This window comes from Macrobrachium rosenbergii, chromosome 7 (genome assembly GCF_040412425.1).
Source record: "Macrobrachium rosenbergii isolate ZJJX-2024 chromosome 7, ASM4041242v1, whole genome shotgun sequence".
NCBI lineage: Eukaryota > Metazoa > Arthropoda > Malacostraca > Decapoda > Palaemonidae > Macrobrachium > Macrobrachium rosenbergii.
In genome coordinates, this window is record NC_089747.1 from 27,125,338 (window position 1) to 27,141,599 (window position 16,262).

A 16,262-nucleotide genomic window follows, 5' to 3' on the forward strand; every position below is an offset into this window, starting at 1 on the left:
TTCTGTCGGGAACGTCGGAGACTATAGCTAAGTATATATCTGACAGGTAAGTTGCATGTACAAAAACAAAGAGTGAGATACAGCAGTATTTAACTTTGATAGATGCAAATTACAAGCCTTTTATGGCACAAAGATACGCCTTTTGTATTTGAAAATTCTCCTATCTGAAGTCTGAATTTGTTAGTCACAACCCATTATTTGAAATTTAGCAAGGTAGTTTAATAACAAACAAGTCAATGAAATTTCACTGTCACTACAAAAAAGAACCATGATGAGTAAAAAAAAAACAATCTCATAATAGAAGAAAAATATAAGGTAAATAGGCTTATCTAAGATTTGCCACTTTTCCTTTAGTTTATGCCTGTAATACAGTAAAAATATCACAATTTTTTCCCAAAAACTTTTTAATTTTCCAGATAATATTTATTTAGAGGGGAAGAAACATTCCAAGAAGTTACTGGCAGTTCCCGCTTACCGGCAGCATCATTTAACGGCGTTTTGGTATTATGGTGCTTGGCTGGCAATGTTGTTAACCAGATTTTTGGCACCAGTAAGCGGTTTATTAGCATCGGTAAATGGAATACCGGTGTCGGTAAGTAGTTTATCAGCGCCAATAACCTGTTAATGGTGCCATTAAGCATTTATCGGCGCTATTATTGCTGATTTTCAGTTAGCGGTGCTCGGCCAGGAATGGAACCCCCACTGTTAACTGGGGGACTGCCTATATTATGATGGCTAATTTCAACGTTATTAGAATCTCTATCCTTAAAAGGCTCTCCAAGGTTGCTAACAAGTTAATTTTTTGGCTCTTAAGAAAAAATGATTCATGCCTTCATAAAAATCCTCACCTGAAAAACGTTGTTACGATGATGGCTGTTAAATGTAGTGACTGCTTTTTCCCTTGCCCAATCCCAGATTGCAATGTGAAAGTCGTCGGACCCACTGGCTAGTCTACTGCCACTGCTGTTGAAGCTAAGGGCATTGACACATCCTCTGTGAAACTCCATCTTATACATGAGCTCTAGGCGCTTAGGCACATGGAGGGAGTCATAGTAATGATGACTAAAAAGGACTGAAGATTGATATCTTGCTCTACCACCTAACTGTCTGTAATTATAAAAATAAAAAATTATTTAGAATGCAAGAAATCAATATAGATTACAAACAATGGCAAAAGATAAAAGGTCTAAAGAACTGAGAACAGCATATATAGTATTTATTAACAGTTATATGACAATCAGTCTCTTCTTCAGTATGGAAACCATTTCTGAAAAATTCCTTAAACCCAAGGTTTTATCATTTTCATTACAAGTTCAATACCATTTATAATTCTAATATTGATTGACTGCCAAGTCCTAAGGAATAAAGTATTCTACACTAAAACCATCACTGCAATTAAAAATTGTCATTACAAAGCACTGGTTGTTACTGAGAAGAATGATCATAAAACCAAGCATTTATTTTTAAAATTATTTATCTTTGAAAAATTACAAATAATTACAGGAACTTTCACAAAACTGGCATGCAGATTACAGCCATATATTAGCACTACCATGAACAAATTGACAAATACTTACTGTCACTAGGGATTAAGAAGAAGTACGATAACAAAATACTAGGATTTGTCACTAGAAAGCGATGGGAAGATAATATAAAAAACACAAAGAGTGACAAAATTTGATATTCAGAGTGGAAAACAATGATACCCCCAAAACTGGAATATTTATGAGTACAGGATTATTATTATTATATTATCATTATTATTATTATTATTATTATTATTATTATTATTATTATTATTATTATTATTATTATTATTATTAGTTAGTTAGTTAGTTAGTTAGTTAGCTGAACAAGACCACTGAGCAAGATTTCTGGACTATGTGGCTCACCAGAGAGGGGATTTCAGGCTGAGAGTGTAAAGATAAAAGGCAGAGAAAACTCATTATGTTTAACCCCGTAAAAGGAAACCATACGTAAAAACAGAGATGATGGTGTTCATGAACCGGGGAGAGGTCAAATAAAAATGAAAAGTCCAGTGTTTAAACTGAAAAATACCACAACACAATTACTTAATGGTCCTATTTTTTTTTTTTTGGTGGGGGGTTATTTTTCCTTCTCTCTTCCAATGTTCATATTCTCCAGCTGATATTGTCAAAAGTTGAATGAACACAAAATCATGTACCAAAAGATGACAAACCTCTTCAACCAAAAGGTCACATAAACCATCAACCTCTTCCTAGGGTTAGACTTGAAATGGGTTCTTTCCACTCTCTTCTGTTCTGTGCTCTTTCTTCCCAAACTCAACTTGGGTATTCCTATAGGTGGTCATCCTATTTCTTCCATATCTACTGTTTTCCTGACCAACTGTTCTTCATCCCTTCTCAAAATGTCCAAACCATCTCAATCTTTGAGATATGGCTTTTTTCAGTTCCTCATATAAATGTCTCATTTGTAATAAGATCTTTCCACCATATACAATCTACAAATCTTAATATTCTGTTGTTACAACTTCTTGAAATCTCTACTTTCCTTGTTTAAGCCCATGTTTCTGCTTCACATGCTAAAAGTACAGTAAACCCCCCCCCTTATTCACGGTCTCACGATTCGCGGACTCACCTATTCGCGGATTTCTCTATGGAAAATATATACACATTATTCACTGAAAATTTGCCCATTCACAGTATTTTTCACTGAGAAATATTCACAAATTACTGTATTTTCATCTCATTTTCATGACTAATTGCACTTCTTGTGATAAAACTATTAAAATACTCAGGTAGTGCTCGAATTACGATAATCTGCCTTATGATAATTTGATTTTGCAATGGGGTAAGCAATTAATACCGATACGACCATATTTATAAAATATTTTTAAATTTCACACAGGCGCAGGCAGCAGCGTACAATCAGGCAGCGAGAGAGAGAGACCAAATTACAAGAGACCAACTTCTTTTCCTCCATCTCTTTATCCCATCTTCTAGTTAAAAAAATAAAAGAGAATGATAAAAGTATTGTTAGTAACGTTAGACTCTTGCGTAAATGTGTACAGCCATAAACAACCGACCGAGAAACTGTTGTTATGCTTATCACCGAATCGGATAACAACAGCTGTTTTGCTTGTATTTCAACCATCGTACGGTAATACACAATTACTGTAGTTATAGTACAAATGACGTTAAGTAGAATAGGACTGATATATTTTTACATTATGTATACCCTTATTTGGTATGGATTAAAAATTGGCAAGGATACATACTGCTAAATTTAAGCTGCAAGTTGTAGCTGAAGCTGAGAAAACAATGTTCAAGCTGCTAATGACTATCAATTATTGTGCATTGGCAACATGAATGAAACTTGACCCTAATTAAAATTGGAGAGAAAGTATTTTAATCAAAATTACTGCGCATGAAAGAACACATTACTGCTATTTTTATGCCAATAAACGATAAATAAGCAAAGCTCATATTATGATGAAATCAAGTGAAAATAGCGAACGGAATCTTGATTTTTTTTTACACAAAACACAACTCCCCCAAACAGCCAACATCATCTATTAACAAAAAAAAATAGCTAAGTTAATTTCACAACGAGATGTATTTAAGTTATATTTCGACTTAAAAACAATTTGCATAACAATAAATAACCTTGCCCCATATAAATAAAGTATCCAGAGATTCATTTACGCTAACTAGAAGCACGAAAAGTGCTTTGAACCGAGTTAAATAGAGCGAAATAATCTTACCGCGTAATTGATTTCCAAACCAAAACATTGATTGCTATGATTGCAATTTATAATACAAAAGCAATATAAGAATATATACAATATTATTGGATACAGTGAATTAAGGCGTAACATTTTAAAAGATCCATGGAAAAGATGCATATTTGTGCTACGCTACCGTATATGTATACGGTACAATATACCATAGTGTGGGCTAAGCTAATTCTTTTTGTTATTCAATTTCTCTTTGTACTGAATTATCATAAGTCACTCTGCATTAACCTCCAGAATTACTGATATTAATAGTCACTATACGTGTATGTATAGAGTATACTTTATAGTGTAGGGTAGGGTAGGCTATTATGTATACATGGTACCAATACCCTAGTGTAGGCTAGGCTATATTCGAGGCACATTTTTTCCAACAAACGATGGGTTTTTTGGAACCTAACCCCATCGTAAGTAGGATAATACCTGTATAAGCATTTTTAGTTTTTCCTGTGTTCGAAACATCAAAATAGGTAGTTTTAAGTGTTTTTAGAAGGGTTCTAAGTATTCGCGAGTTATAGCTATTCGCGGGGATGTGTGGTATGCATCCCCTGCAAATACAGGGTGTTTACTGTATTATGTACCCATTGTAAATCAGTGCCCTCTCAGCTAATGGGTCATTTTGATTTACATTTCATCCCTCCTGCACCCACTCTCTTACTGCTCTCTAATTTCCACTTTATATCCAGTGTGTCCCCAGTAAAACAGAAGTATACTCAATCTTTTCTAGGGCCTGTCAATCTATCATAAAAGGATTCTTAACTTTAATCTACTCCTTCCTTACTCCCATATTACATTTTGGGCGTCAAAAATTTCTTACTCCATTTATATTTGTAATCATAACCACCTCATGAGACAATACTTGCTACATTCAGTACACAATACAGTACTTACCCAACTTCAACCCCACAGTCAGTTTCCTGACTGCACTTTTCCCTTTCAAATAAACCACTTAATAATAATTTACATTTACCTTTGTACAACTTGATCAACAAAATTCCAATGATGCTTAGGCTTTGGCAGCTCTTTAATTCTCTTCATCTCTTCAGCAATAGCCTCTTCTGTTCTCCGCTGGTTGTTTTCATCCTCAGCACTGTCTCGATTACTTCTCTGCCGGCCTTCATCATCTGAGTCAGAATCCGAATCTGAGAGGAGACCATAGATCCTCTGACGACTGTACTGCCTTTCAAGACGAGGTTCTGACACAGGAGAATCATCTGAAAGAACAGCAAATTACAAAAATAAAATAGTCAACTACAGCAAGGTCAAAATATGAGTCATAATTTATACAATTTTTATATTTGAACCCCTAAGTACTCTAAATAAGCCTAATGCACAGTAGCAGCTATCTCAAAGATACATCCAAAGTGAGGGGTCCTCTATTCAACCTATCTGAGCATGCATCCAGGTCTCTGAGTGGCCACAGTGACGAAAATTAATCATTAAGTAACCTGAAACAGTTGCAGCTTGGAAGGGTTGAGAGGTGGGCAAATTTCCATAAATTAACAGTTTTGTGAATTAAAAAATTTATTTCATTTTCATACAATTACGTCTGTTCCAAAACACCCATTTCTTTATATGAATCTCATACCCAGAAAACTCATCAGAAATCTTGGAATTTCCAGGGGCACCAGACGAATAAACATTGTTGGCTGAAGGTTAACTGAAGCGACAGGATTCTTTAGGACATCAAGGAGTCCCATTTTAAGACATGGTTAAAGCTAAAACTTTCAATCTCTCCAGCCTCTGAGTGAAATGCTGGTGAGCACCAGCCGTTAAAAAAGCCTCGGGTAAGTCGCCTATTGTCTAATCCACAGACAGCATAGAGCAGTTTTCCTTTGCGTGAAATGCTACTGTACCTCCACGGAGACACATCACCATGAACTCTTTTATTTCATTTTAACCCAGCAAGTTCCACCACTGATGACAAGTATTATTTACTGATTTTCTACTGATTTTCTGGTGCTTGGTATTAGGTCTCAATATGAGACTACATACCTTCCTGGAAGTAGTTTTGCTGCTGATTCCTTAGCAAGTTTCTCTGCTTCTTTACTTCCATGTATTCCCATACGAACTGGTACCCCCCAAAAATTTACTTGGATATCCTTACTCTGGAAGCTGTGGAGCCACTGCAGAATGTTTAAAATCAAGGGGTTAAAAGACTCATAAACACCAAGTACGTACTTGTTAACACTTTCAGCATCTGAAAACATGTAAAACATGCCCTCACCAGTTAATGCTGTATTTTCCATAGATGCTAAAATTTCATACAGCTCAGCTCTAAAATTTGAGGCTAAAATTAGATGTGCATTCTTATAGATAGAAACTGAGTTACTTACTCCAAATCCAACCCCGGCATTGGATTTGGAGCCATCTATAAAAGGAAGTCAAATTTACACTATTCAATGTATGTTCCAAAAAAATTACTTAATTTCCTCCTATATCATATTCTTTTTAACTCCTTTAAAGTAGCTGCAGGACACTTCTGGCTACTTCCATAGAGGAGTTATAGAAATTTTGAAGGGAGAAACTACATTTCTCATTACATTAACGATTCAAAATCTGAAACATTTTTCTATGAATTGCAAAAATATCACTATCTTCAATGTCACTGCCTTCATACTTCAATCAATATTCTAATTTTTAAAAGATATCTAAACTTAACTAACAGTTGGAGGGTCTGCCCTCCTGAAAGAACGAAGATCTACACGACTCTCTTGAAACCAACTCACATAGTTTATAGTAATGAGCAATTCCACTTAAAGTACAATATTTCCTGGTGTCGAAGATGCAATTTTTTTCTGAAACAAGTTTCTAGTAACAAGTAATTACATTTAAAGTACAATATTTCCTGGTGTCAAAGATACTACTTTTTCCTGAAACAATTTTAGAAATTTACTGCACATCCTAGAGAATGAAGGTTATTGTCATAGGCAAGGAAGGTTATCTTTGCTAGACAGTAATAAAAAATCCTGTACTGTATATGGCCTCTGAATGAAGGGTGAAAATTATACTTAGTTAAAATAATACATAAACCAAAGTATCATAGAAAAATATGTGTACAGTAGTCACAACGTTCAGTTCTCACTTCGGCATATTACAGTAGATGATACAATGGATGAATAGCACCTTGAATGCTGCATGCTGATATGACTCTACGGGTTTTTTCACTCTCCTTAAGTGACCCTGATTTTGAAGGAACATTACTAGCCCTTAAACGCCGACTGGACGTATCGTAGTCGACTAAAATTGTCTGTCGGGTGATGAGTGGACGTACCGTACGTCGACTACAAAAAATTTCAACCTTCGGTCAACTCTGACTCAACCAAAATGGTCGAAAAACGCAATTGCAAGCTAAAACTCTTACATTCAAGTAATATTCAACCATTACCGTTCAATTAACAACAAACTGGAAGTCTCTAGCACAATATTTCGATTTATGGTGAATTTTTGAAAAAAACTTTTTCCTTATGTCCGCGCGGTAACTCGGCCGAAAATTTCAGAAATTCTTTCGTCATTTTGTCATAATTTTTGCACCGTTTTACATTAGTCGTTACATAAAGTTTTATATATGAAAATGAGCGCAATTTCGTGTGAAATACAACAAAAAACAACCCATGGTTGTATCTTTTATCAGTTTTGAAATATTTTCATATAAATCACGATAAGTGCCAAAATTTCAACCTTCTGTCAACTTTAACTCGAACGAAATGGTCGAAAAATGCAATTGTAAGCTAAAACTCTTACATTCTAGTAATACTCAATCATGTACCTTCATTTTGCAACAAATTGGAAGTCTCTAGCACAATATTTCTATTTATGGTGAATTTTTGAAAAAAAAAAAAAAAAAAAAAAAAATTCTTACGTCCGAGCGGGGTAACTCGGCCGAACATCTCAGAAATTCTTTTGTCATTTTGTCGTAATTTTTGCACCATTTTATATTAGTCGTTACATAAAGTTTTATATATGAAAATGTGCGCAATTTCATGTAGAATACAACAAAATATAACTCATGGTTGTAGCTTTTATCAGTTTTAAAATATTTTCATATAAATCACAGTAAGTGCTAAAATTTCAACCTTCGTCAACTTTAACTCGACCAAAATGGTTTAAAACGCAATTGTAAGCTAAAACTCTTACATTCTGGTAATATTCAATCATGTACCTTCATTTTGCAACAAATTGGAAGTCTCTAGCACAATATTTCGATTTATGGTGAATTTTTGTAAAAAAACTTTTTCCTTATGTCCGAATGGTAACTCAGCCGAACATCTCGGAAATTCTTTCGTCACTTTGTCGTAATGTTTGCACCGCTTTATATTAGTCGTTACAAAAAGTTTTATATATGAAAATGTGCGCAATTTCATGTAGAATACAACAAAAAATAACTCATGGTTGTAGCTTTTATAAGTATTGAAATATTTTCATATAAATCACGATATATAGAAAAAATTCTACCTTCGGTCAACTTTAACTCGACCGAAATGGTCAAAAACTGCAATTGTAAGCTAAAACACTTACAGTCTAGTAATATTCAATCAATTACCTTCATTTTGCAATAAACAGAAAGTCTCTAGCACAATATTTCGATTTATGGTGAATTTTTGAAAAAAACTTTTTTTTACCTCCGCGTGTTACGAATTCATGCATCATTTTGTGATAATATTTTCTCTGTGTTGCTTTGATCGTTTTACAATTTGTTATGTCCCAAAATCATTGCAATTTAGTGTACAATACAAAGAAAAAAAACATAACTCGTTAGCTTTAACCGTTTTGCTCACAGCGCAATTTGTATACAATTATATATGACATTTTTTTTTCGCGCTGTCATATATTACAATATTTATATATGATAATGATATTTTTTTTCATTTCTCATAGTTGCATACTAAACTTCAGGCAATGACAAAACAAGGAGTCAAAAATGAACTCTTAATCTTAAAAACTAAGCGTGCTGTGATTTTTTTTATAAAAACTTTTTTTCAGCTTTGGCGCTAACTCCCGAACACCGCCGGCATACGACAGACACTTTTGAAAATAGAGGCTCAGCGTTTAAGGGCTAGCTGACGAAACTAAAACTGTAATGTGTTAAAAGGGTTTACTCATAAATCTTGATATAGCATGACTATTGTAATCAAACATTAGTTTCATATTCATTTAATACTTTTATCAAATTTAATGGTATCAACATGCAAAATATTTTCAGGTTTTGAAGATTAACATTTTTTCCAATTGTAATATTCGTAATATATATGGACTTTAATCTTTATTCTATTTTTTATTTGTTATACTTAGAGTGTCAGTCTTGTGTGTTTTTATAAAGTGTAACTGTAATAAAATGTTACTCTGTATTTCTAATATATCCTTTTGGTGATGTTTAGTTTTTCCTTTTGGCCTTCACAGACTGAGCAAAAAATGCATGGCAATATTTTCTTTGGCTGCTTGTATAACAATATAAATCGTTCTATGGTAATAGATTTGTTGTTATTTTAAAGGTAAAGAGTTGATCTTTATCATGATAGGTTTAGAAATACCAAAATAAATAATGATATCATGAGAATAAGTTTGCATAATGAAAAAATGACTTTTTAAAAATTAAAAAATTGATAAAAATAACTATTTGGGCCATGTATGACACCACAAAGAATATCAAAAAATGTAAAAAACACTTGTGTGGCAAGCAGAATAATGGTTCATGTCTTTTTTTTTAATTTGTCAAGAATACAGTATACAGTATATTAATTTGCCAAGAATAGAATATCTATCAGTCTCCAAGAAAATACAGGAAGCATCCATATGTGCCATATTCAAATTTCATTTAGACACTTTCTATGATTTTCGGCAAATTTACTAAAAAAAAAATCTTTCAACCACATCCTCATCAGAACCTTAAGAGATTGCAAATGGATGACGACTGTAATCATCATCAGAACCTCAAATGGTTAACATACTGATGAAACAGGTAATCTATTCAAGTTTTTCAGTTTGCTACTATGTCAGCTTCAGAAAAGCTTATTAAATGCTATAATCAATCAACTTGAAAAAACAAAGTATTTTTTAAAATACACAAACTAAAAAAATTACAATTATCAATACAGCAGGTACTCTATAAACAAAAGTTTATCTTACAAACCTTCAAAAATACAAACATCTATGACCATGTGGTAACACCTCAACTTCATGGAAAGCCAGCCGCAAAGCATCTGATAAGCTAAGGTACTACTTTAAAATTTATTTAAATAAGTAAAAAAATTAAAATTACAGATCTTCAAATTTTGCAGCATTGCATAAGTTCAGTTTGTGTGTCTTCTGCTTGGCAGGGGGCAGGAACCCATGAAGTAAGCAAATAATCCAAGGAGTCACATGCAGCTATGTGGCTGCACTTTTCAGTGTGCTGCAGGTACTAATTTGATGAAGTTTTATCCCAGGACTGCATGATGTCAGGTGTTGAGTGTAAGAGCAGTGGTGATGAAGTTGTTAATAAAGTTGAAATAACACAGACTTATGCATACATACATACTCTTGTATATAGTGGTAAATAGCAATATCAGTTGGTAGAAAAATTGGAAAGCAAAAAAGGAAGAATTTTCAAATGCACTTTCTTTTGACTTCTAATTTACAAAATGTGTCATGGTATAAATATATATGTGAGAGAGAGAGAGAGAGAGAGAGAGAGAGAGAGAGAGAGAGAGAGAGAGAGAGAGAGAGAGAGAGAGAGAGAGAGAGAATGTGTGCAGACTTGAGTACAGGTTCAAAATCCATCATCTGAAACCGAGAGCCACTTGGGTTTCAGTCGTCTGATTTTTTGGGGATTCAAGAACTAAATACACTAGCACATTCTATTTCCAACGAAGACATTCGGTAAAACTAAAAAATATACACAACTAAAATGACCATAATTACCATACAAAATTATTCGCAGGAGGTGAGTACCACAACCGCCCTCCCGTAGCTAAAATCTGAATACTCTAAAAATGCCTATACAGAACAGGCAGTCCCTGGTTATCGGCAGGCTTGGTTATCTGCAATCCAGTTTTTCGGCGCTTGTCTAGTGATAAGTGCCAGTTATTGGCGATATTTGTTTATCATCATGCCGTTGGAACAGAACTCCCGCTGATAACCGAGGACTGCCTGTAACTGCCTATTTTGATAGTTCAAACACCAAAAAACCCTACTCAAACTGCTTCTATCTGAGTATTTTAATACTTTTATCACAAAAAGTGCAATTAGTCACAAAATGATAAGAAAACACAGTAATTAGTGAATACTTCTCAATGAAAAACACCACGAATAGGCGAACTTTCTGCAAATAATGTGTACATATTTTCCACAGAAAAATTCGTGAATAGGTGAAGCCGTGAATCCGGAACCACGAATAGGCAGGGGTCCACTGTCCTGTACTCATGCATCAACTACCTCATGTATCATGAAACCCATGAAATTTTCTCCACAACACATTTTATCACAATTCTCTTCCATCGTGCGAGTTGCATTTCCGGTAGTTTACACTAGGCTATGCTTTAGGTGGAAGTTTCATTTTCAGTAGGCTATACTGTGCTACAGTTTTGGTCGATTCCACTGATGATGCACATTACACCCAGGTTAGATTCTGACTAAATACATTTACTAGACTAAATGTATACACAGTATAAGACCAAGCTTTCCAACCTTGTGGCTTGTTTGATAATTTATGACTATGTCTTACAAGGAACCACCACTTACTATTTCATGCAAAGCTCTAGCATAAACAATAGCAAGTACTCACAATCAACTTTCAGTGCTCCCACACTTTTTTGTGGGGATAGGTTCCAGAACCCACCACAGACATGCAAAATCTGCGGAAATGCAAAATCCCCCCTAAAAACACATATAACTGCCTATTTTAACATTTCACTGTTCACTGCCTAATTTATTAGTTCAAACAAAAACATACCTTAAATTATCATACTAAAACAATTTAATATTTCAAACAAAAACGCACCCCAACCATCATCCCAAAACACCCAAAGTGATCTTACATTACCCTCCTACAACTGTTACTCTTAAATATAGATACCCTAAAATGCTTATAACTGCCTATTTTAACAGTTCAACAACAAACTTAACAGTTCAAACAAAAATATACCTCAAACTATCATCCCAAAGCACCCCAATATCATTTCCAAGTCATCTTACAACATTACAAACACACCTACAACTGTTACTAAGTACAGTATCCCCAATAATTCAGACACGTTTTCTTTTACCTAATGTAACTTTACGCATTGTCTACTGTACTAACCACAACGTATGTACATTTTATTGATATTTTGCTTTGCTGTAAGATGATTTTTAAATTATATTTACTGTACAGTGTGCATTTTAGAATAGTACTGCTGTATAGAGTATATTAAAATACATGGGTAGTTTAGAACGAAGGGACACGTTCCTCCCAACAGAATGCTAGGTTTGTTACATCGTGTTAGTATTTTTGTGATTACATACAATACATTTATGATAAAAATGATTACAGTACTAATTTTCAAACACTGCAATGATATTAATGTATGTAAACGCAGCCAAATATCAACAAAATGTTTTTTTTTTTCTTAAAGATGTTCGACCCTTGGCAAAACATAGAGATCACGAACCAGATGTATGTACAGTAGGTTTATGATCTCTTATCTGTAATTCTAAAAACCAAAAAGTTCTACAAACCAAAATATGTTCTGGAGAAAAGAAATAATTTGCAAAAGTTAAATAGTACAACTATATTTATATCAAAGGTTGTTTTGCTTGCTGTTTCTCGACTCAGTTGTTTATGTTGGTACAGGTTTACAATCACTTCACCCGTAATTCTGAAAACTGGAATTTTTTAGTGGATGATGGAGCATCATCGTAAGTATTATAGTCGATGAAATGTAGAGAGAGAGAGAGAGAGAGAGAGAGAGAGAGAGAGAGAGAGAGAGAGAGAGAGAGAGAGAGAGAGAGAGAGAGAGAGAGAGATCCATCAAGCAAATGTTGAATAACAGTTGTATTGAGAATAATTTTAATAAAAATGACATTTTTACAATAAAATAAACTTTTTTGATAGGATAGTTGCTTGTTTCGTCTTCAAGGAGTTACCCCCCATGTAAGCCTGCGTTCCATTGTGCGCTGGCACACCATGGGGTTAACTCCTTGAGGACTCAACAGTGACTACCAAAAATAGGTTTTTCCTATGTCAAAACCTGTTTTAAATATAGTGCTTACCAAGTAATTACTTAGCTAACGATTGTGCTTGCACCAGCATTCCTAAATTCAAAATTAGCGGCAAAGCATCAGTTGCAGAGTGGGGGGGTGAGAGGGCCCCGTCCATTGCAACGGGAGTGTGGTAGTGACTCACAGCCAACGGCTTTACTGTATTCTATTTTATTGCTGTATGTCCATGAAAGGGGAGGGAGGGTTCCAATTCAGTAATTACTTGGTAAGTATATATAAAACTTTATTTAATTATAAAAATGTTATTTTTATATAAGGTAACTTACCAAGTACTGTAATTACTTAGCTGGATCCCACATTGATTGGGGGGTGGGATGAATGGACAATTCTACTCCAAAACAATAAGTGTGGTAATGACTTTGAAACAGAAAGGATGGCTGGCATTGAAACAATGCCTGCACTTCCTTACCTGGTAAGAGAGCTATTGCAGGTGAATAATGCCTCTGGTTGGTGCTCATCTTAACTTGTAGCAGTGTGGTGGACAAGGTGGGGGTCGCTTCTACATCAGTGGAAGTCTTGGAACGGAGGATAGGCCTGATCGCTGACAAGACACATGCATAAAAATGTGCCCTTGCCCTGGGCGCAGTACTACAAAATCGAATAACCAGACAACGCTGTCACCCACCCTGACACAATGAACCACTACCCATCCAAAAGGACTGGTGGGCACTCGAGGTACAAAGTAACCCAATGCTCCCCAAAACTCGACACCCTACATCAAGGCAAAGAGACAGAACAAAGAAAGAATCTCTTCTATACTTCTTCCCCCAATACCATGCCAGCCACTGTTAATGGTCCAGGGGTACTGCAATTTTCAACATTGTTTCAACTTCTTTCAAATAATGAGACACGAAGATCGATTTGCACCTCCAAAAGGTCGACTGAAGAACAGACGAGAGGGATAAATTGTGCTTGAAGGCGAGAGAGGCAGCAACTACTCTGACTTCATGCACTTTAACTTTGATTAGAGGTAAAGTGTCTTCCTGAATCCGAGAATGTGCTTTGGAGATCGGGTCTCTTATAAAGAACAACAGATCATTCTTCGAAAAAGGATGAAAAGGATTCTTGACAGAACACCAGAGGTTGCTAGCAGGTCCTCTGATCTTCTCGGTCCTTCACAGATACTATCTTATGGCTCTGACTGGGCAAAGAACCCTTTCCTCTTCCTCCAGGCCCAGGATTTCCATTAAACTCCTAATATGGAAGGAATGAGGCCACGGCTTAGATGGATCCTCATTCTTGGCTAAGATGCCTAGGGTGAAAGAACACAATGCATCCCCCTGGGAGAAGCCTACCCTCTTGTCAATAGCTTGCAGTTCACTTACATGTTTGGCCGTTGCTAAAACTACGAGAAAGAGAGTCTTCAGAATGAGGTTCTTGAGGGAAACGGAACTGAGAGGCTCGAAAGGAGGACCCATGAGCCACTTAAGAACTTCATCCAAGTTCCAAGAAACCACATCAGACTTCTTCTGCTTAGAAGTGTTGAATGACTTGATGAGGTTATTAAGATCCTGGTTAGATGAAAGGTCCATAGCTCTGTGTTTAAAAACTGAGGTAAACATCGCTCGGTATTCTTTAATGGTGGACAAGTACAGACTCCTAGAGGTCCTCAGGTAGAGGAGAAAGTCCGCTATCTGCGTCAAAGATGTCTCAGAAGATGAGACGTGATGTCTGAGGTACCATCAACAAAAAATGTCTACTTTGATTGGTAGACATTGTAAACAGATTGTCGTCTGCACTTTGCAACAGCGTCCATAGCTGCTCTTGAAAAACCTTTCACTCTGACAAGTTTCCTAACAGTCTGAAGCCTGTCAGAGCAAGAGTGGACAATGGTGGTATCTCTTGAAGTGAGGTTGTTTGAGTAGCCACTGTCTTTGTGGAAGTCTACCAGAAGACAGAAGGTCTGGGAACCATTCATTTTTGGGCCAGAACGGAGGGTCATCGAGATGTTGTGGTGTGACACAAACTTGTTCAGGACTTCCCTCTCCAAGCTGAAGGGTAGGAAGGCATGCAGATCCAGGCCCAACCAGTCAAGGAGCATGACAGACTGTCTGTCGCCCATGCCAGGGGATCCAGGGGTGAAGAGCAGAAAGAGAGGAAGATGACTGCTTCTTGAGGTGGCAAACAGGTCTAAGGTTGGTTTGCCCGACAATCTCCAAAGGTCAACACAGACCATGTGATCAAAGGTCCACTTGGCAGGAAGGACCTACTTCCAACGGCTCAATTCATCCGCCAGGACGTTCAGTTTCCCATGAATAAACCAAGTGACCAGCGTCACTTGATTTTGGTGTGGCCAAAGAAGATCTTTAGCAACCTGGAAGAGGGAAAAGGAACGAGTGCCCACCTGTTTCCTGATATACGACAGAGTGTTGTTGTCCACATGGACTACCACTGTCTTGTTGCAAGTTAAGGTTGAGAAGTGCTGAAGACCTAGATGAATGGCCTTCAGCTCCTTGACATTGACATGAAGGTTTCTTTCCTCCGGGGAACACGTCCTGGAGACCTCCTGACCCTCCAGGAGGGATCCCCAGCCTAGATCCGAGGCACCTGAGTAGAAGTCTAGGTTGGGGCCCGGAGGGCGAAGAGATCTTCCCTGCGAAAGTCTTCCTTCAGACAGCCACCACTGGAGGTCCAATTTTATCTCCTGAGTGATGCGAAACACGACAGAGTCCAGCTGAGTCTTTCTGTCCCACTTGGCTTTGAGGTAGAATTGAAGAACTCTCGTATGCAATCTGCCCAACTTGATGAAGGTCTCGACAGACGACATTGCCCCTAGAAGGCTCAGCCACTGACAGCCCAAACACAACGAGAGGCCGAGGAAACTACTTATCGTCAGGAGGTAGTTTGTGATTCACTTAGGGGACAGAAAAACCTGAAAAGTATGAGAGTTGAGACTCATCCCCAAATAGAGAATCTCCTGTGTCGGGGCTAACTGGAACTTCTGAATATTTAAAAGAATTCCTAGTTCCTGTGTAAGGCAAAGAATTGTCTGTAGGTCCTTTATGCATTCCTCCTTTGAAGGGGATCGAAGATGCCAGTCATCCAGGTAAAGGCTGATGTTGATGCTGATCAGGTGGTGCCATTTGGTGAGAGAGGAAAGGACTCAGGTAAACAACATTTGAGGAGCCATGAACCCAGCAGCGAGAGAAGAGGATTGCCAACTTCAGTGTTATTCCTGCTCCTTCCTCCTGCCTCCCTTCTAGGTCAAAGACTTGCTCAAAGAGAGAAAGGGTCAGAAGACTGGGGACTG

At 36.6% G+C, this 16,262-nt stretch overlaps 1 protein-coding gene across 10 annotated transcripts in view; it reads right to left on the reverse strand.

The window, feature by feature from the left end:
- Positions 1-16,262, reverse strand: part of LOC136840249 (DDB1- and CUL4-associated factor 8-like) — a 444,913-nt gene that overhangs the window by 364,380 nt on the left and 64,271 nt on the right. For 6 of the 10 annotated variants that reach the window (XR_010853567.1, XM_067106872.1, XM_067106867.1 and 3 more), the window contains exons 3-4: positions 4,746-4,989; positions 849-1,107 (exon numbers count right to left, since the gene is read on the reverse strand). Coding sequence is in view for 9 of the 10 variants with exons in the window: in XM_067106872.1 (XP_066962973.1) it covers positions 849-1,107; positions 4,746-4,989 (503 nt within the window). In the remaining variant the exon portion in view is untranslated. Of the gene's footprint in view, positions 1-848; positions 1,108-4,745; positions 4,990-5,770; positions 5,847-16,262 lie in introns of those variants that run through there. The other 4 variants (XM_067106869.1, XM_067106870.1, XM_067106873.1 and 1 more) reach the window with 2 other exon arrangements.